Source organism: Lepisma saccharinum, chromosome 1, assembly GCF_977018435.1.
Source record: "Lepisma saccharinum chromosome 1, izLepSacc3.1, whole genome shotgun sequence".
Classification (NCBI taxonomy): Eukaryota; Metazoa; Arthropoda; class Insecta; order Zygentoma; family Lepismatidae; genus Lepisma; species Lepisma saccharinum.
Window position 1 is genome coordinate 21,615,339 of NC_139229.1, and position 27,383 is coordinate 21,642,721.

The 27,383-nt window shown below is 38.1% G+C and overlaps 1 protein-coding gene across 1 annotated transcript in view; it reads left to right on the top strand.

Moving 5' to 3' along the window:
• LOC145997357 (uncharacterized) overlaps positions 1-27,383 on the top strand; it is a 137,864-nt gene that overhangs the window by 29,220 nt on the left and 81,261 nt on the right. Inside the window, exons 7-13 of the mRNA XM_083134358.1 lie at positions 1,553-1,729; positions 3,576-3,708; positions 4,094-4,250; positions 8,577-8,750; positions 9,910-9,985; positions 10,517-10,566; positions 13,549-13,650. Coding sequence (XP_082990484.1) covers positions 1,553-1,729; positions 3,576-3,708; positions 4,094-4,250; positions 8,577-8,750; positions 9,910-9,985; positions 10,517-10,566; positions 13,549-13,650 — 869 coding nt within the window. The remainder of the gene's footprint in view (positions 1-1,552; positions 1,730-3,575; positions 3,709-4,093; positions 4,251-8,576; positions 8,751-9,909; positions 9,986-10,516; positions 10,567-13,548; positions 13,651-27,383) is intronic.

The window sequence follows — 27,383 nt, forward strand, 5'->3', positions numbered from 1 at the left end:
TTCACTCTCTCACGCATACTTAGGCCTTTCAAAAGACATAATTAATTAATACAAATTTAGCTCGGGTGAAGTTTAAAGACAGTAAGCATTCATTAAATCTTTTCTTATTTTTACATCCACGTTTCCATTTCCGTGTATCTTATGTTCAAGTAGGAGCTTAAGCCGGGACGAAAACACTACTCCTTTATGCAGGTATAATTGAATGTTATTAGGTCAATCTTTATATTGTTACTTTTGAGGCTAACTTGGATCACCGTTCTATAATTATATCGACAATTTATAGTGCCGTACAATCTGAAGGTTAAGTACTTTGCCTAATTAAATAACTGAAAGTTATACTCTGATTTACATGATAAAATTATCGCTGGTACGATCTAATTACCGTAATAAGCAATGTCAATGAGTAATTTATACGTAATTTTGCGAGTTCATTGGGCGTTTATAGTTACAACGGGGCGAATGAAGCTTATCCATTTTCACTTCACACACGGCTTACCTTTGCCGGGTATGTTTGAAGTAATCCCCTTGGAGATGTGGATACTGCTGGCGGCGTGATGGCTGAGATGGCTTCTAGACGGTAAGGCTTCACACTCCTGGATCTCAGCATCTTCGAGGGAGGCAAGGGGTTCAACGCCCCCTAGTTGGGGCCTTTTCCGGTCTCTACTCCATCGTGTTTGTAAACAATCCCGGGCAAAATAAACACAACACTGATCGGTCAGACACACGGGGCGGGTACTTTTACGCGGGTGGTTCCCGAGAGGTTGTCAACGATAAACTGTCAAAGATAAACTGTGTTTTCCGCTTCTCCGCTTGTCTATTTACGTATCTGTTATCATACCCTCTCTGTCTAAGCCTCGTTAACTCGTACTCTAACCGTGGCATCCTACCCTTCTATCTTTGCCCGTGTAAGTTGAGTTCCTTGACCTATCTACAGCGACTCCTCGAAGAGAGGCTACCCTTCCGCCGGACCCATTGTATCCTGCACGGTCGCCTCGTAGAGAGAGCCGGGGAGTCTGTACCTATTGTCATCAACTCTCACTCTTTAACATTTAATATCTCCCTTAATTCAGCTCATATCATGTTGTACTTTTGGGATTTTGCCGATCAGAATCTGATACTGGGCTGTCTTAAATTTCAATCGAATCCGATCATTGGTTCCAAAGTTGTATTTTTATGTTTTTTTTTACCCGAGGATCGACCTCTTTGCTCAGGAAACCGGCTCGTCCTCCGTATTCCACAGTGCAACCTCTCGATGAACAGCCGCAATCCAATTCTTTTTATTGCTTATTACGGTGATTAATCTATTTAAATGATAGTTAGCAAGATTTGATCGTTATATACTTTATGCACCAACAGGCTGATCGGAAATGGGATTGCAGTTAAAGTAAGATTCGAACCCAAACTGGCAATGAAACCATGAACCAAGAAGGATAATAGAAAGTAATATATCAAGTAAGAAAACTTTCAGTTATATCAATCATTATTCTTCAGCATTACATTTTGTGATTTGGGCAGATTCGAAAATTTTAAGAAAATTTAATCTCTATTACAGACGAGCAGTGCGTGCTGATGAAGGAGTGCGACACGAAGTTTGTCTTGTGCGACAAGGAGACGGAAGAGCATGTGAAGAATGTGGTGAAGAGAATTCCTTGGGAAGTCCAACTCTTTTCTATTGGGGATGTTCAAGGGGCGACGTCTCTGAAAGAGCTATTGAAAGACGACGGAAGAGGTAATCTAACATCTATGTTCTTGGTGCAGTATTTGTAGTAGTGAGTACAAATTAAAAAAAATGTGTGAAGTATTTCAAAATTTCCTTTATATTAAGTTAGCTTGTTTGTATTTGTTTCGAATGTTGTATTTATCTTTGAAATTTTAAATTTAAAACGTAGTTTTGATTACTGTTGTTAAAGAGAGAGCATATCGAGTCACAAAGTTCTAAGTTGGACTCCTGCCAATGGCGTGGATGTTCCATTGCGATCGTTCTTCTCTCTACTTCATTTAACAAATTAATATCGGAAACCGAACCACAATGTATGTAATGCACCTCTTCCGGGGATGGAACTCAAACCCCTTGATTACAAGACGACTGCATTGCCACTACGGCATGGGAGAACCCCCTGGTCACTAAACATTTTTGTCGTCAGAATTCCTGAAACAAGGTGGAAAAGCAACACTAAGTAGCTACTCCCTCTGTCCCATAATTATAGTCCGGTATGCCAAAATGGTAACTTTATATTTATGTTCTTTTGGATACTTGATCGGCCAATTTGTACTGATCCTTGAGTAATAACTTGGTATAACTCATTCTCTTGTTTCATTTTCTTCTTCTGTATACACCAGTGTCACAGTTTGAATATCGGACAAGTATTATGGGACAACAAACAAAAGTGTACAGGACAATAATTATGGGACAGAGGGAGTAAATTAAACACGAAAAGGACGAGATAAGTTTATTTCGACATAGGGTGAGGCAATCAAACGGGAAGATTTAAAAAATTCACAAAAATAGATAGAGCAAATATTAGTTATTTTTTTAACATGAAAGTTTCATGAGTTGAAATTACTAGTGTACCTGAAAAAGGATCATTTTTTTAAATATGGTATCAGGAAGATGGCGTCCTTGGTGTTGCACACATTGTCGGTGTCTCAGAGAGAGTAAATCCGCCCATGACGTTGCGTAGCATCTTCAACAGAATGTTGTGGATCTCTTGCCGAATTCGCTCCTTCAAATCATCCCTGGTTCTTGGAGGGTTGTCCTTGAGTACTTTGGATTTGAGGTAACCCCAAAGAAAAAGGCCAGGAGCCGCCAAGCGGGTGAACGGGCAGGTCACGGAATATCGCCGAATCTGCTGATGAGACCACCAGGAAATGCGAGTCTAAGTACATCCAAAGACACTCTGGCAGTATGGCTAGTTGCACCATCTTGCTGGAAGCAAGGAGCACGTGGGGGTAACTGAAACTCTCGACGGAAAGTGTGTTGATCTCCAACAAAACTATCAGAGATTTTGTAATACGCCTTTACAGCAATGTGTGCAACACCAAGGACGCCATCTTACTGACACCATATTAAAAAAAATGAACATTTTTCAGGTACACTATTAATTTCAACTCATGTATAGTACATTCATGTTAAAAAAATAACTAATATTTGCTCTACCTATTTTTTGTGAATTTTTTAAATCTTCCCGTTTGATTGCCTCACCCTATATATTCAGTCGTTGTCTTACAGGAGGTCAAGTTTCTTCAATAGGATAGCGAAACCTACACTTCCCTATTAAATAGTAACACATTTTAGTACTTCCTGTATCTGTTAAACTGTTACCTTAAAATGGGACTTCTGAACTCCGCTAGATAAACATTGATACACAACTATATTTTTCATTTCAGCATTTCGGGCCTCACCGATGGCGCAGTGGTAGCTTCCTCGCCTTGAAATCAAGGGTCCAGGGTTCGATACCCGGTGGAGGCACATAGTGGTTCGGTTCCCACTTTAAACTGTAGGTCCAGTTCCGATTAGCTTTATTGTGCATAAAGTGGACTTAAAACACCAACTCAATCCAATCCAATCATTTCAGCATTTCCTGAGAAGATAGAAATAAATCCAGAAGAAGATGTGATTTTCATCCCCACCACTAGCGGCAGCACTGGTCTTCCGAAAGGAGCGATGCACACACATTATTCATTAATTCACGCAATACATAATCAACAGTAAGCCATTCAGTAATCTTACAGTTTTACGTGAGAATTCTTCGACGAAATTACATTATATCCAGTTAGTACAACACATAAGCTATACTATTTGGAAGTGTATTATAAACTATAAAGCAGTATGATTATTTTAAGACGATATTGTTCTGTCTGGGAACATACAACTTTCTCCTATGGTGATTTCTTATTTTGAAAAATATGATTGTAAAATTATTCAGATAAGTCATTGTGTTTTTCTTATTTCCTTTAGAAACTGACACATGATTGAACACAATACTTAAGAAAAAATGTTGACTAAGGACTGTTGCAAATAATTTGAAACTTGTTTCTGCGTAGGATCCAAGAAATATGTTTTGACTGCATGCTGTCTGTTTTTATTTTTTAGATACTTGCTATATGATACTGATTTGTTGCTTGCTGTCACCAACTTTCATATATCGGGGTTGTTCTTCAGCTTGCAGCAACTCATGAAGGGATGCAAAACGTACAACATTCCCGTGTTTTCTGGCGATAAAGTATTGAAAGCTGTTAGTCAATATAAGGTATGAGGATATTGCTGGTCAGTTAGCTAGAGAGTCACTTTACATGTAATTTTACTGTGTATTTTGTCTTACATCATCTCAATTGATTAGATTGAAGATGATATCTGTTTCCGTTGTAAAACGTTATGAATGAAGTGGAAAATGTTTTCCATAATCCACCATTTTTGTTTCCGTTGTAAAACGTTATGAATGAAGTGGAAAATGTTTTCCATAATCGACCATTTTATTTCCTTCATTTGTTTGAAGTTAATTCGACCTTGACTTAATTGTGAATCGTTAAATAGTTTCTTACTCTTTCTCGTTTTACTTCTTCAAAAAACCAAAACCTTGAGAAACAAATATATACGGATTAATATCAATTTTTATCTGTATGTTGTTGTCTTTTTAGTTTCTTCTATTCGTGATTTGACACTAATGAAATATTCCATCTGTATTCATACACACGTGTGTGTACGCCACACTAACTTACTGTTTTGCCTTTCCTAAAACCATTTTATGCTGTGCATTCCTTATTGGAAGATTATGTTGGCAGTGTATATTACAAGGAATAGATAAGCCAAATTGGGAGTTGGTAGAAATATTCGATCAGTGCCATGGATATTTCGTGAGGGATAATATGATCGTTATGGGAGTTATTTTAGTAATGGCTGTTATATTTTACCATCCTCTGATGTAGCGGACAACGGAGTCAATCTAAAAAGACAATGAACTATTGGGAAAGCTACTATGCCTACTAGTGCTAATACTAACTAACTAACTCTCTAGCCTTCTTAAACCCGAAGGCTCATGGCTGCAGCAACACAGGCCTTCCATCTGTTCCTATCTTGAGCAAGATCTATATACTCTTTTCCATCCCTACCAATTTCCTTTAGGTCCATCTCAACGTTGTCTCTTCATCTTCGTCTTGGCCTTCCTAGAGGTCTCTTACCATCAGGTTACCCAACAAGAATACTGTGAACTTCTCTTTCCTCTCCCATTAGTGTCACATGGCCTGCCCACCTAAGTCTTCTTGATTTAATCACTCTAATAATATCTGGACATGAATACAAATTATGTAGTTCTAAATTAAGTAACCTTCTCCACTCACCTGTCTCCTCATCCCCTTTAAATCCAAATATTTTCCTAAGGATCTTATTTTCAAATACTCTCAATTTATGTTCTTTCAATGTAAGGGACCAAGTTTCGCATCCATATAATAATACAGGCAAAATTACTGTTTTGTATATTTTAAGTTTTAGTTTCTTAGATATTAAATGAAAAGACAAAAGTTTATGAAGAGAAATGTAACATGCATTTCCTGAATTAAGCATATTTTTATTTCCTCTTTAATATAATTTTCATTTGTTAATATTACTCCTGTATTTGAATTTGGAAACTGGTTCAAACGAGTTGTTATCAATAGTTAGATATTGATTATTACTTAACACTTGATTTCGACCTGTAAGCATATATTTAGTTTTCTCTTTGTTAACTTCCAAACCTATCTCTTTAGCTGCTTTGAAAAATATTTTAGCATTATTCTTAATTCTATTTATATCATCCCCTAATAAATATACATCATCTGCATATGCTAACAACTGAGTCACACCATTTAATTTTAGTTCGTTAGTTTCTTTTACCTTCCTAACAGCATATTATAAGGCAAAATTAAAGAGCAATGGAGATAATACATCTCCTTGTTTTAACTCATCATGAATTGTAAATTTGTCAGACACATTAATACCCACATGAAGTTTACTTTCTGTTTCACTGGTGCATACTTTTATCATACTAACAAGCTTCTTAGGTGTTCCAAACTCGACTAATATATTATATAATTTCTCTCTTTTGACCGAATCATATGCTTTTTGAAATCAATGAATAGCTGATGGAGATTTTGATTATATTCCCACTTTTTTCGAGTGTCTGTATGATGTGAAAAATTTGATCTGTTACGTTTAAATCCACATTGATAATCACCTATAATTTCATCAGCATATGGGGTTGGTCTTGTTAAAAGAATGTTAGATAATATTTTATGTATATGTTGTTGAGAGCAGAGAAAATCACGATAATTATTGCAGTTCATTTTATCACCTTTTTTAAACACAGGAACAATTATGGATTCTTTCCACTTTTGAGGGATTTCTTCTTTACTCCATATTAAACAAATTAATTTATAAATTTGACATATTAACGAATTTCCACCTTATTTAATTAACTCAGCTTGTATTAAATCAATGCCAGGTGCTTTGTTATTCTTTAGCCTTTTAATAGCATCTTTAACTTCAGTCAAGTTAGGTTCTGGAACTAAAGGTTCTGCTGTGTGTACTTCATTTACTTCTGATTTATCTCCTACATGAATATTTAAAAGGCCATTAAAGTAGTACTTCCATCTATTTAGAATATCGCTTGGGTAATGTAGAAAATCACCGTCTTTATCTTTTATCAAATTTACTTCAGGTTGCCATACCTTTCTAAATTAATTTACACCTTTATAAAAATCTCTGATATTTTTGTTTTTGCTGTTTGTTTCAATTTCGTTAATTTTGCTTTTCAAGTAATCTCTTTTTTTACTTCGAAACGTACAGTTAACGTCTAACTTTATTCTATTATAATTGCTTAGATTTGTATTATCAGAGTTATTTAACCACCTAAGTTTAGCCTGATTTCTTATTTCAATTAGATTATGACATTCATTATCAAATCATGGCTTACCTTTTCTTGGTTTATGGTATCCTATACTTTCTTTAGCTGCTGATTATATTGCATTACGTATGTGCTCCCAAGTCTTATTTACGTCTGTTTTATTTATATTTTCATCATCATTTAAATCTCACAAAACATCAAACCTATTTGACAGTTTAATTTGGTAATCTTTTTAAATTCTTTCATCAGCAAATTTTCCTGTATTAAATTTTATAACTTTTAGAATTTGTTGCTTATGATTTATCACTGCGAGTATTTCTCTTAATGTAGCAATTACTAAATAATGGTCACTGGTTCAGTCAGCACCTTTATGTGTACAAACGTCAATTATACTAGTATGCCTTCTCTTATCAATGAGAATATGATCTATCTGATTATGAGTTTTACCATCTGGAGAAGACCAGGTATATTTATGGATATCTTTATGTTTAAAAGTGGTACTTTTCACAATTAAATTCTTTGAGGTTGCAAAATTAATTAATCTTATACCATTATCATTACTTAATTCATGAAGACTTTCTTTACCAATTGTGGGTTCAAATGTCTCTTCTTTACCAATCTGTGCATTACAGTCACCTAACAGAATTTTCATATCATTCTGAGAAAATTTATCCACCACCTGTTCTAACTCTACATAAAAATCATCTTTAGTGTTATCATGTTTATCTTCCGTTGGTGCATGTATGTTTATTAAAATAATTTTACACCACCTAGCCTGTAAAACCGCATATCATATGCTATCATTAATAAATTCTACTGTTTTAAGAGCCGAGATAATTCTATTATTTATGAAAAAGCCTGTTCCAAAATTATGATTTTCAGTACCAGCATAGAAAAAAGTATAATTTTTAGCTTTATAATTCCCTTCTCCTGGCCACCAAACTTCCTGAATAGATACTACATCTATTTATACTTAACTATCTCATTAACTGTACACCGAAATGTCCTAAGCCGGTAAAGGCTCAGAACATTCCAGGTGCCTAATTTAATATCATTATTCCTAATGTAGATCTTTTTCTTAGTCCAGGGACCTCCCAAAGTAGTCCCCGCCCGGAGATCCGAATGAGAGACTATTGTACCTTCAGAATATTTTGCCTTGGGAACATCCATGGCCATTGCTGATTCTTGACATGTCTTTATTACAGTGCAGAGTTGTCAGCTCTATGCCTAACCCCCAATATGAATGGAGGACCTTACCTGTCGTTGGTCAGCGGATCCCTCGGATCTAGCTGGGAGGATCACATTGTAGTCCACCAACCATACCCCACTTTTGCCGATTGTGGGACGCTCATAGAGCCATGACAGGACAGCTCTGTAAATCTGTAAATCCCAACAGAGCAAAATGTTGACCATTTCACTAATACGTTTAGCATTAACTCATGTTTAGGAATTCACAAAAACAGACGAGTACTGATGCAAAGGTGATTTTTTTTTAAATTTCTGTCACTTAACCTCGAATATCAACGGGACTACAATATACCAAATGCCCTACTTCAAAATTCTGTTGGAAATTGTAATCATACGACAATTAGTAAGCCATAAGCATCCTCACTTGAGTTGAAGGTTGGATGTTGTTTTTGCAATATTTCCAAAACAGACACATATGAGAGTGCTAATTCATTTATTAATTCTTTTAAGCCCGAAACTTTCGGAGCGTTTCCATATGTGCTTGTGTGGTTGCTGAAAACTTCACTTACGTCCGAATATGATCTGAGCAGTCTGAAGTACCTGGTTACAGGTGGAGCCGTAATAGATAGAAACGTCATGGATAGCCTGAGGGCAAAATTTCCACATGTGAAGGAGATCGGAATGGTACGTACATAATGCTTCACTATGCCTCCTTATCATATTTACAAATAACTATTCGTTTCAAAAGTGCACATATATATTTTTATGTTATGGTAGTGCAAAGTTAAACTTTATGTTAGTAAATAGCCTTGCTTGATAAGTTACTATATTTTTCTATCCATAACTTGTAGGAGAAGTAATCTTGATAAATAATATTTTGAATAGTAACATATCATGCTCCAATATTCATATGAAATTTGGCCTAATATCCCCCTGCATATGGTGTAAGAAATTACAGGATAGTAACAGTAATGCATAAAAATAATGGGAAGAAATCATTTTTACATAATCTAATAACTCAATATAATGCCACTAAGAATAACTGAATGTATACGTGTTTTGTTTGGATTTTTGTTTCACGTATCTTTTTCAAATTAGGACTATTTTATATCACTGTTCAGATTTTTGTATCTTTCTCGTCGTTGTCCAACATTTTGTATTTTTTCTAATGTTCATTTTCTTCCTTTACTTTATGATAATTTGATTATGAGTTTATGGGTAAAAGTGCTGTACTTCGGAATTTTCTGAATACTGCACTATAAATACTGTTTGAAATAAATAAATAAATAGCATAGTTTTTTTTAATTTTTTGAAGGACTAAAAGCTCTTTATATATATATCTTTCTAAAAAGGTGTAAAAAGAAAAATTGTAAGCTTAAGTAAACCTGCTGCAAATAAATAAAAAATAGTTTTCAAGATAGCTTTGGTCGATAGTGAACAATTGCAATATCCATAATTTGGAAACCCATTTTCAAAAAATAGTTTATTTACATGAAATTTAAATAATTTTGTAATAGAGATATCGTGTATCTGAAATTACAGTCCTGCACGACAAATTTTAAATTCAGATCAAAGTAATGTAGAAATTGTATATATTCCTTGCAGAGACGTGCTGAATTGATAACTTATGCGGGTTGTAACCCCTAAAAATGAATTTAAATACACAAAGAGATGGAAATATATGTTAATAACGAACAACAACAAGCCATACCCTTTCATATCCTTCTTAGGACACATATCTTATGGGTTCTGTCTAGTTTGTAATTTTATTTTGCCTTACCAAACTTTGGAAAAAATCTTATCGAAGCGTGTGTCCCAATTTAGTTCAATTTTCTACTTCCAGTGCTTTGGCGCCACGGAATATGGGCTGGTAACTTTTACCAAGGCAGCTGTGTTGGGTAATGTTAATAATGTACCAGGCAAGTACAGTATTGGATTAACCCTAAGGGAGGTTATTTTTATGTTAACTGACGTCCTCTGTATTCAATGATGATTTGACTTGTTGATGAGGGGTGTGTACATAAATTCTGACAAAATAACAATGCCTGTTAATATTTCAAATTTTGGAATGTCTTTCATAAACAAAACGTATTATTGCCAAAATCTGAGACAACAGGCAATAACACGGTTGTGTAATTATTACTTAATATCGAATATTATTCATAAAACCGCCAAAGTGATAAGAATGAAGGTAAACGAATTCAAATTGTGAAAATTCAACTTTAAACAGATACAAATAAAAATATAGTATTTACTTTGACAGTAAAATATATTGGCATACTCGCATAGTACAACCTTGAGTTTATACAATTCGCAGAATAATTAAATGCTGGATCATCATGAGCGATAAAGAAATCATTCAGAATTTTACATTTTTATTAGTGAAATACATTATATTCATGCAAAACCTTTGCATGATTTGCAAATTAACTTACTCATTCTCTTTTCAGGGTCAAAATATGTGAGTTCTGGTGTCCTTATCCCGTATGCTCAAATGAAGGTATGGGTTTCTGAATACTGGAATATATTATTATCCTAGCAGAGTGAATTTTTAATTAAAATACTGAGGCTTAGCTTTGGGGCTAGAATCGCGATTTCCGTCCCATAAAAATAGCATACGTAAATTTTGCTAAATAACAGTTACATTTGAGAAATCATAAAAATACTCTTTATTATTTTGTTTCTCGTCGATGTAAGATTTGAGTAAATCGGTTGAAAATGGGAATATTATAAACCTTTCTTCTCCGGAAATTAATATTTCAAGACAAATATTTGTGTAAGAGTTTGATATTCGTAATGTATGCTATCTAATAAGATATAAGCTGTATTGTCGAATAGATCACCGAAGATCACCGAAAAATCACGTATTAAGCAAAACAAAATTCAACAGTATAACAGCAGTTTGACTTCATTAAAAATATTTCACTTCCGATAACAAGAAATAATCAAGGTACTACGTATAAAGTACTTCGCATCACATTTTTTAGTAAAAGGAAGTAAGAAAGAACCACAATATTCGACAAAAATTTTGAATATTTGAAATGAATTGTGGAGTTAGGGAATGAACAAGCTTTCACATCACTTTATTCTTGTTATCCTCTATTTGCTTTTGCGATTTTTATTTATGCTGGATTTATTAGGATTAGAGTTTAGAACAAGTAAGGGTTCATGGTACATAAATATTTAGATGCTTAAATGCTTTCAATGGCATATTACAATCTGTCCGAATGTTGTGATTAGCTGATCCTCTGTCCTTCTCTCTCTAAAAATAATTGTAAATAGCGAATGTTATGTACTATGTACAGTAACTGTGTGGAGTGCAGTATACGATGGATTATACACGATTTCGAGGTCGTATCGAAACTAGAAGACTCTTAGAGACATCGAGACAAAATCGACAACGAGAGACTGTCAGTCTCGTTCCGTTCGAGTACAATACTGTACGAGAGGATAATGGCCAACGGATGACCGGCTATATCTCCCATGCAACATGGTTTTATATCGCGGAGGTCGACAATCACAAACTTTACCGAATTTACACATTTTGTAGCTTATGAATTAGACGAAAGGAGACAGGTAGATGTATTTTATGCTGACCTGACCAAAGCGTTTGATTCGGTGAATCATGACATTTTACTTCAGAAGCTATCGTATTTTAATATTTCTAAAATCGTAATTATGCTGTTAAAATCTTACCTAATGGACCGAAAGCAATTTGTCAATTATAGAGGATACGTATCTCGGGAATACCCTATGCCTTCTGGGGTGCCGCAGGGCTTCAATTTGGGCCCACTCCTTTTCTTACTCTTTATTAAAGACTTCCCGAAAAATATTACGAAATCGCGTTGCCTTATTTTGCTGACGATGTAATAATATTTAGAACAATTTGCTCTGACGAAGACAGCCTTGACTTGCAGGGAGACGTAAATAGATTACTACAATGGAGCCGAAATAATAGACTTTCTTTTAATCTTGATAAATGTCAGGTAATGTCTATAACAAACGCTCAAACAATAAGAAACTTCCAGTATCAGATGGGAGGAAAACAAATAACTAGGTCAGTAAATTCAGATATCTTGGTGTCACATATGACGCAAATCTATGTTTTAAAGATCATATGCATCATATTGTTAACCAAGCGTATCATAAATTAGGATTTATAAAAAGATATGGGGAAAATCTGAAAAGTACATCAATATTAATAACTTTGTATGTCTCCCTAGTACGCTCACTCGTAAAATATGCATCGATAATATGGCAGCCTTTGGACATAAACATATGAGGAAAATAGAGATGATTCAGTCCAAATTCTTGAGGTATCTTAAGTACAAAAAAGACAAAGTGAACCCTAAATTCACTCCGTACTCTGAACTTGTATCGCAGTTTAACATTGAAAAAATTGAAGGAAGGTTTAATCTAAATTTGATGAGCACGCTATATAAAATTGATCTGCATTACAATATCGTGCACCTCAAATGAGAATCAGACCGAAACCCAGGTTGTTTCATGTACCAAAATCTAGAACCAACTATGTAAAGATATCTCCGATGTGGAAAATGGGTAAAAATTATAATGAAGTGGTAGCAAATGATCCGAGCGTTGATATAAACAATATGTCACTTCAATCATTCAAAAGAGCCCTACTGGCTCAGTGGAGAAAGGAGTGTCGGGTTCGTCTAAATGGAACAATGTTCTGTGGCATCAATTGTTTAATAAATAAATAAGTAAATAAATTAGAACACACAGTATGCGAAAATTTCACCAGAATCCAAATTGAATCCACATGAATTATTCATCTATATCAACTGGGTAAGTTGTAAGTATGTGTTGCGAATTGTTCAAAAAATATATATTTTTAGTTAGATTTAGACCCTAATAAGTATTTGTTTTTATATTTTCGAATCAATGATTTTGAAATTAAGACGAAACCGCGATTTTCGAGACTAGATCAAAACTGGAGTTAAATATCGAGCAGAGATCGAGAATGTGAGATGAGACCGTGGAACCTATACACTGAGTGCATCATACTCTTTTTACCTTGCTTGTCTTGCTATCTGATACACAACGTATCTGGCCTTTCGTTAGTGGAGTGAATAAGTGGACTTCATAGAAATTTACTTGAAATGATTGAATAATCAGGTGCCTGAAAACAAAAAAACGGAGTCAAATCTTCCCCTTACCAAATCTCTGCTGGCAACGTAAAGCGGAGTCAAATTTTCCCCTCACCAAATTTATGCTGACGACGAGAAACAGTCATATCTTCCTCTTACAAAATCTTGCTGAGAAACGGAACAGGGAGTCAAATAGCCCCATTTAAAAATATCTGCTGACAACGAATAACGCACTAACATCATCCCCCATTCACCAATGAAATTGAGTCATTTATGTGGGCAATTGGGATGTGGTGAACCGAACATCATTTACAGTTCATTTTGCAAACTGGTTCTACACCAAGAAGTAAGCACTTTATTTTGTCTTCCAGGTGGTCGACGTAGAAACAGGCAAAGCTTTAGGACATGGACAACAAGGGGAGCTTCGTGTTAAAGGCCCTTCTGTAATGAAAGGATACCTCAATAAACCTAAGGTAAATACTTGTTTCTTATTATTAATTGTGGTTGAAACTTGAGGTGGTTGTGTCCTCGCCATAACGAATGAAGTGCCTTCGAATCCAGGTGTTCGTATACAGGTTATATCACTACAAAAAACTACGTAAGGATTCATGTCCAGAGAGTAGAAATGATTTCCAAGAAATAGTATAATGTCTTCAGTTTTATCCAAGGCTTACACCGTTCGCTACTTCCTCTAAGCAAAATGACCTTGCAGCATTCCCATTCTCCTTAATTCATCTATCTCCTCCCCTTTCCTAATCTTTTATATAAGAAGCAAGATGAAATACAAAAGATTAGCCACTTTCCGGAATCAGCGTATAATACTGATGAAAGACATGTAGGATTTGCTGTGTCACAGAGGGAGGGTAGATCCGTGTCATTAATCCTAATGGCTTTGAATAGTGAAGAGGCCGCGGTGGCTCAGTCGGTAACGCGTCTGACTACCATGCTAAAGGTCCCGGGTTCGATCCCCGGCCGGTTCAAATCCGGGAACTTTTCTAACGATGGATGCGGCCCCGGCAACCACCCAGCATCGAATAACATGAGTACCTGGGGGGGTAAAGGCGGTCAGGGGCGTGATGCTGATCACATCACCCCCACTCACGACCGGATCAAGAAAGTGTGGGGCGTTACCCCCACACCCCTATACGCTTTCATGGCGTGGTGCTATGCACAGGGGAGCACTTTACTTTACTTTACTTTATTTTTACTTTGGATGTTAGTCCAGGGAGGAAGACTTGCCAGAACAAGAAAGCATAATATCCCTTTTAAAGGTCTAAAAATTACCTCTTACATCCAAATTTTCTATTCACCTTGCAAGAAAACGAAGTTACAATCACTTCAGGAGCTACTATTATTACTAGTAGAACCATTACTATTTCCATTGACTCAATAAAAATATTAATTCACATAAATCTTTGGATTGGTTAAATGGCTTAAAATGAGAGGGGAATAATAAACAATGGACATTATTAATATAAGAATTCAATATTTGCGAAAAATGAACTTTTTAATAAGAAAAACTCAATATGCTGACCATGGCAGAAATTTATTTTATTATAAAACAAACTAAACGTAACGTTTCAACCTTCTAGCAAGGTCTTCTTCAGACTCTGTACCATGTACAAATGAAACAAGGTACAAAACAGGACGATATATACGCACAAAAAATACTCCCCCTTCCCAGACACAGACTATTAGAAAGGTGTTTTCCTGGAACATTCCAGCAGGTGGCCTTCCCTTGTCAACTGTAATATTGCCTGACAAGCGATTTAGCTAAACATTTCTTTGCATCTGGAAGGTGGAGGACTCTTTATCTCACTCTCTTTTTCCTTTTTTCCTTTCTTCCTTCCTTTTTCTCTCCTCTTTCTCTCTTGTCCTTTCCACTCTTTCTAACACCTTCTTCCATTCTTTGTTTATCTTCTTCTCCATTCCTATCTGCTTAGCCTCATCGCATTCTATGTCATGTCCTGTTTCTCTCGTGTGTTTAAATATCGTATTTCTATCTCTCTTAAGTCGTACATCATCCCTATGTAGTTTCAACCTATCTTTCAGCCTCTTTCTCGTTTCTCCTATGTACACACTCTGACATTCTTTACATTTCACTTCGTAGATAATCCCTTACTCTTCCTCTTCTCTGTTTTCTTTTTTCTTGTTTGTATTCTTCGCTATTCTTAAGATGCTTCTCCCTCCCTTCCTGTAAGTTTTAATGCCCGCTTTCCTAAGCACTTTGCATATCTTTTCTGTGGTCTTCCCCATACTCCTTATTCCAAACCTCCTCTCTTTTTATTTCTCTTCCTCTTCTCCCCTGCCTATTTTCTTACTTCTTCTGTTTATGTCCAGTCTGTCCTCCTTCTCGTAGCCATTCTTTTCCAGCTGTTTCCATATGCTATTTATTTTGCCTTCTTTTTCACATCCTTTCGTGCATATTTCCTTGATTCTGTCCTCCATATTCTTTATAAATTTTATTTTTGTCACCTCACTTACAGGACGTCTTTTGTGGCAGAATATCCCTGCTGCACACTTCTTCTGATGCCAAGTGGTTTCAATTTCTTGTCCTCTCTTCCTTTTCATCAATATATCTAGGTAGCTTATCTTGTCTTCTTCTTCTATTTCGAGTTCTAACAATATCCCTCTTTCTTCATCTGGTATTTCTTTGGCAAATATGTCGAGCTGCCTCTTCCTTCACTTCAATATGCCAAAACAATCGTCCACATATCTGAAAAACAGAATTATTTTGTCTCCTCCTTTTTCTACCACTTTCTTTTCCCATTCATTAATAACCATTTCAGCCAATGCTGGGCTTAGGCTAGAACCTATATTCAGTCCTTCAGTCATTAACATTATTCTATCCCCCATTTTACTGTCACCGTTATTCCAAATGGTTTCCAGCGCCTTCACTACCCTTTCACTATCCCATTCTACTATAATTTCTTGTCCCATTCTCTTTCTAACAATGTCCAAAACGTGTCCCCTCTTGATGCTTGGGAACATACTTTTCACGTCTAAGCTAAACATTTTCGTCTTCATCTCATTCAACTTAAGTCCTTTTATGAGGTCCACCACTTGTTCACTGTTCTTCACTGCTCTGCATTCTTACTGTGTTACTAATACTTCAATAACTTTCTTTAATTTCTTTTCCAAGGGTTCCAAAAATATTGTTTCTGCAGTCCATTACTGGTCTCAACTTTATCTCCTCTTTGTGTATCTTTGGAAAGCCTTTCAATCTTGGCAGTCTTCCTGTCTTTTTAATGCACTTCTTGAATCCTCTCCTCCTACAGTCTTGTATAACCCTTTCTATTATAGTTTGTTCTTCTTCTGTTCCACAAATCTCCTCATATCCGTTCTCTTTTACGTCTTCATACTTCCTCTCTTTCCATCACCACAATTGCTCCTCCTTTATCTGCCTGCTCTATCACCACATCACTTCTTGTCTTGATTTTCTTCATCCCTTCCCTTTAATTTTGACTCACATTACCTACTTTTCCCTGCTTTTCCATTTATTTCTTCACTATGGGTGCTGTTCTCCTTCTAATCTTGTCTCCTTCTGGTTCTTCTTTTACATTGAGCACTGCTTCTTCAATGTCATATATAACTTCGTCATAGTCTACATTTCTTTCTTTAACTTTGAAACCTCTTCCTAGTTTTAAAAAAGCTTCCTCTTCCTTTGATAGGTCTACATTCCCTATTACCACAATGTTATCAACGGGTCCCGGGTTCGATACCCGGTGGAGGCACATAGTGGTTCGGATCCTACTTTAAACTGTAGATTAAGTCCCGTTTAGCCTTATTGTGCATAAATAGGACTTAAAACGCCAAATCAATCAATCAAAAACCTATTATCACAACTCTTCTTCTGGTGGCCTCCTCTTCTTCCTCTTTTCTCCTTTCTTCTTTGCATCCTAGTCCCTCTGCTTTCTTCTACTTTATTTTTATTTTCTCTCTAAACTTCTCCTGACAGCTTTTCATTTCGTAAAATGTATATTCTCTCATAAAAATGGTGAGCTCATCTTCAATAGATTTTTCAATTCTTGTCAGATCCTCCTTTATTATTTTTATCTCCTTTCTTCTTGCCCTTATTTCATTCCATATCAGTTCTTTTTCCATTTTCTGAACCAATATCTTCCATCTCCTGGTGTTGCAAACCACTTCCTTCTTACTTATTTTTAATTCTTTAGGCGCTGTGCCTCTCTCCAGACATTTTCTCACAAACTTCTCTCGTTCCTCTTTGTGTATTTCTTTCCTCTTCAAGTCCTTCCAGTTTTTAATTTTCCTCATCAGCCTCGGAAAATGTCCAATTATAACACCATTAATTCTTGTTTCCATGATATGAAAAACTCAATATGCTGACCAAGGCATAAATTTATTTTATTATAAAACATAAACTAAACGTAACGTTTCAACCTTCTAGCAAGGTCTTCTTCAGACTCTGTACCATGTACAAATGAAACAAGGTACAAAACAGGACGATATAGTTTCTAATAGTCTTGTGTCTGAAGGGGAGTAATTTTTGTGTATATTTATTGTCCTGTTTTGTACCTTGTTTCATTTGTACATGGTACAGAGTCTGAAGAAGATCTTGCTAGAAGGTTGAAACGTGACGTTTAGTTTATGTTTTATACAGTAATAAAATAAATTTCTGCCTTGGTCAGCATATTGAGTTTTTCATATCATGGAAACAAGGCTTAATGGTGTTATAACTTTTTAATAAACATTTAAATTAGTTGTTTTATTACAATTAAAATAATTCTTAAAATATAGATAATAGCGAGAAGATATTGTCTCTAAGTATAATTTGATTTTTTTTTAATACGGCTCACTTTGGAGGAGAATAAATTATGTGACGTGAATTTATTTCACAATTTAGTGATCATTAATTTATTATTATTATTATTATTAACTTATTATCTTCAAATTATACGTATATTTCCGTGCAATTTTGATATTTTTCGTGAAATTTTCCTTTTCCCTTTTTACATACGATTCTGTGTAAATTGCCCTACGCGGAGGGAATTTTCCCTTCGTATGGCAACACTGAGCAAGGTTTCGAAATTCGGATATCAGTTCCAGGATTCTATGTCAAAGATCCTGATTTGAAATTTAGCAGAACCAAAGATGTTATCATCTTATCTCATTTACCGCATCAATTCAACATTCTTTATGCAAAAAATTCCAAATTGTTATGAAACTTAAACTTTGCAATTCCTTTACAAACCACTTTCCTTGTTACCATAAGTTGGGAGTAGATAGTAAATGTGCATTTGACCACTACTTTGATTTCTTGACCAAACGACCGCCAAAAGCTCAAAAACTCACTTTCTCTCCCCGTTCCGCGCCTCATTTATTACGCTGACGATGTTTTACGGCGCAGAAAAGTAGTGATGAGTGAAAGATGAGCTCTCATCCTCTCATCCTCTCATCCTCTCATCCTCTCATCCTTTGAAGGATGAATGCACCTTATCGTAATTTTCCAAGTCCCGGGGACCAAATGTTTATATATCGCGAGCTTTGTAAACCTCTCTCCCCGTTCCGCGCCTTATTTATTACGCTGACGATGTTTCACGGTGCAGAAAAGCAGTGATGAGTGAAAGATGAGCTCTCATCCTCTCATCCTTTGAAGGATGAATGCACCTTATCGTAATTTTCCAAGTCCCCGGGACCAAATGTTTATATATCGCGAGCTTTGTAAACCTCTCTCTCTCGGGAACACAATGCGCGCATGCCTCTCATTATTTCCGTATTGTGACGCAAACAAACAAATAATAATTGTTGTTTTTAGGATCCCTGGCCCCTATAACCTCGCCAGGGGTGCGTGGTGGTGGCGAAATCGTCACGAATTTGGATTTGTACTGCGAATGTTGTCAAAATTCAATCAACGTTGTTTATTCTCAATGCTAGAATCTTACATAGATTATTCTCTAAAACGAAAATCGATAATCGTGTGCAAAGCCCCCAAGGCACATTCAGGCAATTTCTAATGTTCGCGTGGATAGCGACGCTCGGTAGAACTTTTCTCGCCCCTGTGGAAAAATTGTGTTTCATCGCTCAATGTAATATTTTTATCACGGACCAAACACTATTTTGCGAACCAACCCAGAAGCATTTGCGCAAATTCGAAATTACCGAATGTCATTCGATAGTGTGGCTTGGAAAAATTAAAAATCAATTTTCGATTCGTTGAGAGCATCAAACTCAAAAACGTTAGCTGAGCTTACACAGCGAGAAATAATTGTTTCGTCCGAGGTGAAATTATTGTTTTCACGCAACGTGCAAAGTATATTGCAAGCGTTTCCAAAACTGACATCATACAATAATGCAATTTTAAAAAACAACGACAGGTGGTGTTGAACGTTTATTGTGGCTTCGAAACCTCACCTTTTTTTTTTTTTTCCGTGCCCGCATATTGGAGTGATTCGCAATTTCGCTTGCAAGTTTTATTTTTTTTTGGAAGCGTGCACTCGTTTAGGTAACGTTATCTTTTCGAAAGAATTACTACATTCACAAGAATTGATCGCAGTACTACCCGTGCTGCTACCAGCTTCGACACATACGACCGCCACGCCGTCGCCGCCACAGCCTCACCCCGAACCCATTCCGCTGGCGTTAAGTTCGACCTGAAGAGATTCTACTTTTTCAGCTTTCCCACGGTTCTGAACGAAGAATCCACCACATCCCCCCCCCTATAACAATTGAATGAGAAGCGGATGCGGCGGAAGCGAACACAGCAAACAGCATTCGCTTTGGAAATTTTTATCTATCCACAATTATGCTCGACCGACAACAAAGCTGTATTGTTGCACGTGGAATTTTTCAACTTTTTCGCGTATTATTTTTATGGAATCACAAGCACGAAACAAAGCGTCCACTGGTTTTTGTTTCAGGCATGGTTGAGTTTTTTGTGTGCTGGTTCTCACAGAGCTTTGGAGGGGATCGCCCGTTTCACACACCACACCCTCTGACGGGGCGTGTGGAATAGAGAAACCGAGGAAATGATCGACAACACAATGCATGGGTGGAACTGTCAACGCCCGTTTCATTTGCTATTTGTCCCCCACAGGATATTGTGCGCATCGAAAAGTCTTTTTTTTTGTTTAAAAAAAGTATAGCATTGTTCGTTTGTACCACATGCATGAGTGAATCGGTCAACGGGGTTATTGCTAGGACATTGACTATAGCGCTCATTGTGTTTTCACCAAAGGAGAGGAGAGGGGGTCGCGTGGGTTGTTGGGGTTCCTATATAACGTAGCAGTTTCTTTTTTTGTACATCATTATCATAGTGAACGTCAATCGTGGCAGTTTAGTATTTGTTAATTTGTTTGTCTGGCAGTATACATACATACATATCATCGTGGAAGTTTTTTTTAGTGAGCTACAAGTTTTATTTTGAAGTCTCTCTCTATCTCACTTGAAAGGTGAACGTCAAAATCGTGGCAGTTCAGTATTCTTTAATTTGTTTGTCTGGCAGTATACATATATATATCATCGTGGAAAGTTTTTTTTTAGTGAGCTACAAGTTTTTTTGAAGTCTCTCTATCTTTTTTGAAAGGTAAGTTTTTATTTTTTTTCATGATATATTTATATTTTTGTTTTGCGTCTGACACACACATATTCAGAGGAGTCATAAAAAATTGAAACACACACACACTTACATGTCACATATTTTTTTACCTCCTACAACAGTGCACACACACACACACACACACACACACACACATACTGTTCGCGTCTAATATATATATGTGGAAGGAAAAAAAAATGTCTAGCATTTTTCAACTTTTTTTCCTTCTGTTTCAGTGTGCTTTCCCCTACCACCACCACCACAACCTACCCCCCAAAAATTTCTCTGTATATAAATAACAGAGGAAAAATGGAATCGCAACCAGGTCCCTCCGGTCTTTGCGGAAAAGTGGTATGTCGTAACTGTGGAAAATTGATTTCTAAACCTAATATTGCTAGGCATTTGAAAAAATGTCGTCTACCGGAACATGATGTCGTAGTCCCCCCGTCAAAGAAATCTCGCACTGATGCACATGAAGGCGGCGGTGCTTTGAATAAAAGTGCACGCATCATGACGTATAAATCTGGAAGTGATGAAAAATGTGACTCGAGCACCTTCCTCGACAATGTGAAATCTCTGGTAGTCGATCAATTACGTAATTGCATCGTTAATGTTGCAGTTAAAATTCATCTCGTCTTGACCCTGCTGTATGAGAAAGTTGTCTCGTCCGAGTCAAGCACTTTCAGCTTTTACGTAGGGTGCGAAGGCTTACATGAGGGCAATCACGAGGATCTGGAGGAAATTGTGACACGGCTATTCGAGCACCTGGGACAAAAACAAGAAGAGTTTGAAGGTCGCGGAAGTGGATGGAGTCTTTGCGGACACAGCCACATGTTAGAGCTTCGAGTCTGTAATTTCAAACCGTTAGGCAGTGCTCAAAAAAACAAACAAAAAAAAAACAAAATGCAGTGTTAAACATACAAAGTAATGATGCGAAGAGTTTCTTATGGTCTGTCATCGCCGCATTACACCCGGCTAATAATAATAACCCCCAACGTCTGTACAATTACAAACGATACGAGGGGGGATACGAGAATATGATGAGAGGAATTTCCTATCCTGTGCCCCTGAATAAGATTAACCAATTTGAAAAAAACTATAGAGAGGAAAAAGGAGAAGATCTCGATATTTCCGTGTTTGGGGTTGACAATTCCGGCAACATTCGTGTGTTAAGACCTGCGAGAAGCCAGAATAATGTAATTCGACTCTTGCTCGTAGATGGTCGTTACAGTTTGATACGGAATTTCTCACGCCTACTCGGAAGACAGATGAGCAAGAATCACGATAAGATCGACATTTGCGATCGATGCTTGAGAATTTTTCGCGTGGGAAAGAAGACGAAAGAACAGCACAAGTGTTTTGGCTTCGTGAATGCAGAACCCGAAGATGTCATGCCTGAACCCGGAACCAAGATGAAATTTCAGAAACAGCAGGCTCTTCTCCACCATCCCGCTGTCCTTTATGCCGACTTTGAAAGCTTCCAAGTTCCCATGACGTCTTGCAACCCTGATCCCTCTACCTCAAGCACGATCCAAATTTTTCACCACGAGCCTTGCAGTTTCTCCATCTACGGAGAAAAATTAAATGATGTCATCTTGTATTGCGGACCCGATGCGGCAAAACATTTTGTTAAGAAGATAGAGGAATGCGCGAGAGAACTTGCACCCAGCCTGAAAGGCTCTTACGTTTCTCCACCTGCTCTCACGACGGAACAACAGCGGAGACATGACACGGCGACAAGATGCGCGGAGTGTGACCAGGCTTTCACCCCCGAAAATCACAAGGTCGTGCACCATGACCACCAGAATGGATTATTCCTGAACACGATCTGTAATTTGTGCAATCTCAAGATTAAGGAGTCGCATTTCGTTGCCGTGTTTCTGCACTACACGGAGAAGTACGATACGCATCTGTTCGTCAAAGAACTCTACAACATAACTTCTCGAATCAGCATCATCCCGAGAACGAGCGAGAAGTACATCGCCGTGAGAGTGTGGATCCCTCTCGAAGAAGGAGGAAGTGTGGAAGTTAGAATCCTGGATTCGTACAATTTCCTGTCCTCCAGCCTGGCCACCCTTGCAGCTCAACTTGGCGACGAAGATCTTGTGGCCACCAAGCAAATGTGTTTTTCGGGAGGAGATGAGAATTTGAATCTGTTGCGTCGCAAGGGCGTCTACCCCTACGAGTACGTCAATGATTTTGACAAGTTTGACGAGACGGAACTTCCACCCCGGGAGGCATTTTATTCTCATCTCACGGAGGACGTCTGTTCCGAAGAGGACTACGAACACGCTCGTAGTGTGTGGACGGCCTTCAATTGTCAAACTTTTCGCGACTATCACGACCTGTATTTGAAATTGGACGTGACACTTCTCATGGATATTTTCGAGTCGTTTCGCAAGAGATGCATCTCGATCTACAAGTTGGATCCTGCGTATTTCTTCACGACGCCGGGATTGACTTGGGAATCGATGCTGAAATACACCAACGTGGAACTGGGGCTCATCGCAGAGAAGGAACAGTATGCCTTCATGGAGAGTGCGATACGCGGTGGCATCGTCCAATGTCCCCGAAGGCATGCTCAGGCAAATAATCCTGGTACGCCTGGTTACGATGCATCGAAGTCCAACACTTACATCGTCTACTGGGATGTCAACAACCTGTATGGCCACTCCATGTCCCAGTGTCTTCCCATCGGCGACTACGCGTGGATGACCGAAGAGGAACTCTCCTCCGAGGATTTTCTTCTCAACTGGAGCGAAGATAGCGAATGGGGCTGTTTCTTGGAAGTGGATCTCGATTATCCCGAAACGCTGCACGAGAAACATCACGGATTGGCCCTGGCCCCCACCAAAGAGAAGCCACCTGGAGGATCATCGGAGCCAAAACTCATACTAAGCATGGAGAACAAGAGGAATTACGTTCTGCACTACCGGCTCCTCCAATTCTACGTGCGTCACGGCTTGCAGCTGAAGAAAGTACACAGAGGATTGAAATTTAGGCAGAGTAGGTGGCTGGAACCCTACATAGCCGAGAACACACGATGCAGAGCGCAATCGACATCGCCTGCAGACAAGGATCTGTACAAACTGTTCAATAACGCCATCTACGGCAAGACGATGGAGAACGTGCGTAATTACATCGACGCAACGTTGGTCACGGACGAAAAGAAATTCGAAAAGATTGTCGCGTCCCCCTACTTCAAAAACTTCACTATTTTCGACGAGAATCTAGTATTCGTCGAGAAGAACAAGAAGCAAGTGGTGCTCAACAAGCCGATTGCCATAGGTGCCACCGTCCTTGAACTATCAAAATTGCACATGTACCAATCGTACTACGATCAGTTTCAACCTTTTTATGGAGATAACATCCAAATATGTTACATTGACACGGATAGCTTCATTTTTCTAATCCAAAACACACCAAGCCTCGAACATGATCTGACTAAGATGAAGCATCTTTTTGATTTCAGTAACTTACCATCAGGCCATCACCTGCATTCGACGGAAAACAAAATGACCATAGGAAAGTTCAAAGACGAAGCGGCTGGTAATTACATCAGCGAATTTGCGGGGCTTCGTGCCAAAATGTACTGCGTCAAGATTGCAGATAAGAAAGAGATCAAGAAAGCGAAAGGGGTAGGAAAAATAAGTACCAGTAAATTTAGCATGCAAGACTACAAAGAATGCCTGTTTCAAGGTAAAAGAAAACTCAGCACAGATCATCGCATTGCGAATAAATTACACGAATTGTACACGACGCGCGTAACCAAGGTCGCATTGGATGCAAGAGACAATAAGTTACGTGTTCTCGATTGTCAAATCCACACGAGAGAGTGGGGCCACTGCAATGGAAGCGATAAATGTGACGTGTGTTAACTGTAACCCCATAGCCATGAAGTCCGCTGTGTCTTTTCCTCTCCAAACACAGACGGAGGAAAAGAGGAGCCCTCAGGTGATGAAAAGTTGAAACTCGTTATTATGTTGTTAAGGCTCGCTCTAAACACGAGGCTCATTAAATTCAACTCTTACTTTTTTTCTTCTTCATCGTGATGTAATGAGATAATTACATGTTCTCGAGCCTTTCGAATTTCATCGCCCGAGGGCCCCTCTTTTCCTCCGTCTGTTTTTGAAGAATGACAAAAGACACCTCATGTAGAAATTTAATTTAAATAACAGGGACAATGAATCTTTTTGGTTTCCGTAAACAAGGCATCATGGACACTACACAACCAAATTCCAATAACCTCTTACCTTCCGTGTTATCTAAACTCAATGGTCTGTTGGTTATTCATCTCAATAGTATCTGGACGAAACTAAATGACGATGTGGGCAAGATATTTTATGTTTTTAATAACAATTTATATTTCTACGAGATTCCGATCGACGGGAAACTTCAAATCACCGTGAATCCGGAGAACGAAGGGCAAAATATTAAAATTTCTAGCGGCAAGAACATTTTTCGAATCAAGCACGACAAGATGCTTTCTAACATTACGTACGATGTTTCCGCAGGAGATTACCTGTACGTGGAACTCCTCGGAGATTACGACAAACTCATTCCTCTCTTCGTAGAATTACGAATCACCTATCCTATTATAAATAACCGTTAACCAAAAATGCCTAACGACATTTTCGGCAACACGAAGCGTGTAGACCACGCAGAAGAGATTCTCATGTTGGATATCCGTGTTAAGAAGTTGAGGAGCGATTTGATCTCTTTGCAGGAGACCTTAAACAAAAGTTTAGAGTCGGAGATCGCTACGCTCCAAACCCAATGTCTCGATCCCATTCTGAAAATCGATTCCGAACTGAAAACGCTCATAAAAAATTACGTCGACGTACCTTCTTACGACAACATTCAAAATATACAGTTGAGCGTGGATTTGCTTCAAAATGATTTGGCCAAATTACAGCAATTTCAATCGAAAAATGAAGATTTGGAAAAATTGAAACTCGAAATCGAAGAACGAACTTCGGCAATCGAAAAGAATTTCTCTGAACTTCAAACCGTCGTGAAGGATATAGATGTAGAACGCTTGCATGTCGTCGTTTCCAAATTACAAGAAGAATTCACCGGTACGTTGGAAGAAATTAAATCCAAGTTACAGACTTTGGAAGATACAATGACGAACCTACCTTCATCAGACGAACTGCAGGTCATCGGTAAAAGCGTCGCGAACATAAAAATTCAATTGGAGGCTTATCAAGATTTCGAACACATTCAAACCACCGTCGCTACGCTTCAGGCATCTCTGGAGTTGATCAACGAAGAAATTAAAAATATTCACGCCGAAGCAAGCGCGTTGACGAGCATTCAAGACACGTTAAGCACGGTCCAGCAGAAGATCGAATATTTAGAAAATTTGAACGTCGAAACGAATCTTGCTCATTTTCATCACGTACTGGACAACATACAGGGTGACTTGGAATCGTTACGGACGAGCGTGCCTTCGAGCGAAGATTTGGAAAAATTGAAAACGGCCGTGACGGCACTATCCGAATCGAGCGACATCAAAAGTTCGTTAAGCGATCTCGAGAGTAGGGTGGGCAATCTCCCCACCTCCAAAGAATTGCACGCTTTGAAAAGGAACATATCACGTATGCTGAAACGACTGGAAACGGAAACGGCGAACGTGGAACAGATTCGAGACGAAATCAGTTCGCTGGTGTCGACGCTGCCCACTTCGCAGAGCGTCGCGGATCTTCACACGCAGTTTACCGAGATGCGAAGCATCGTGAACGATCTTACCGAGAAGAGTTCGAAATTGAATCAAGTCGAGAACCTTCAGAACATCGTCGTCAACATCAGAGATCAAGTTGGAGTGCTGGAATCCACGCAGGAATCGACGCTGGCCTCTTTCGGTGCCAAGTTACAAGAACTCAACGAAAACTACAAGCAGTTGAACGTGGAAGTGAAAATCAAACCGTCGTTTTCTGCCGTAACGAATACCATAGTCGAACATTTGCTGCCCGTACAAAATACACTGGGACAGCTTCACAGCAACCTCGTTAGCGTCGACACTAAATTCGCTAAACTGCATTCTCTGCAAGCCATCGAAATCAACAGCGTTCCTAATCAACAGAGAATCTCCACGTTCGTCGAAGGTAACAAACTGTACATGTTGCATCCCTATCATCCGTACTACAAGTTTCTCCTCGATGGCACGATTCAGATAAACGAATTTTCGTACTGGTCTCACGGCAGAAAAGCTAGCGTCCCCACCATGACTTTGATATCGAATCGTGGTGTCCAGAAAGCAGGAAACATTCCTCTGGCACGTTGGAACGAAACGCGCAACATATATGAAATACACGAAGACGAAGATCTTACAGTTTTCGACGTGAGTGCCGGCGATAAGCTGATCATTCAAAACACGAGCGAGGTGCCACCTTCTTTGAATCCCATCACGCTGGTGCTTCTCTTCAAACGTAATCTCTAAAAAAAAATGTCTAGGCAAGCCATAGTCCAAGAATTGCATAAACCTGCGCGCCGCAACTACAAACGTTTGGCGGTGGTGACCAAGGCCATCGATGACCTCTGGGAAAGTGACCTCGTGGAGATGAGCAGCGGCAAGTTAAAAAACGTGCATAAATTGAACAAGGGCAACAAGTACCTCCTCACAGTCATAGACACATTTTCGAAATTCGC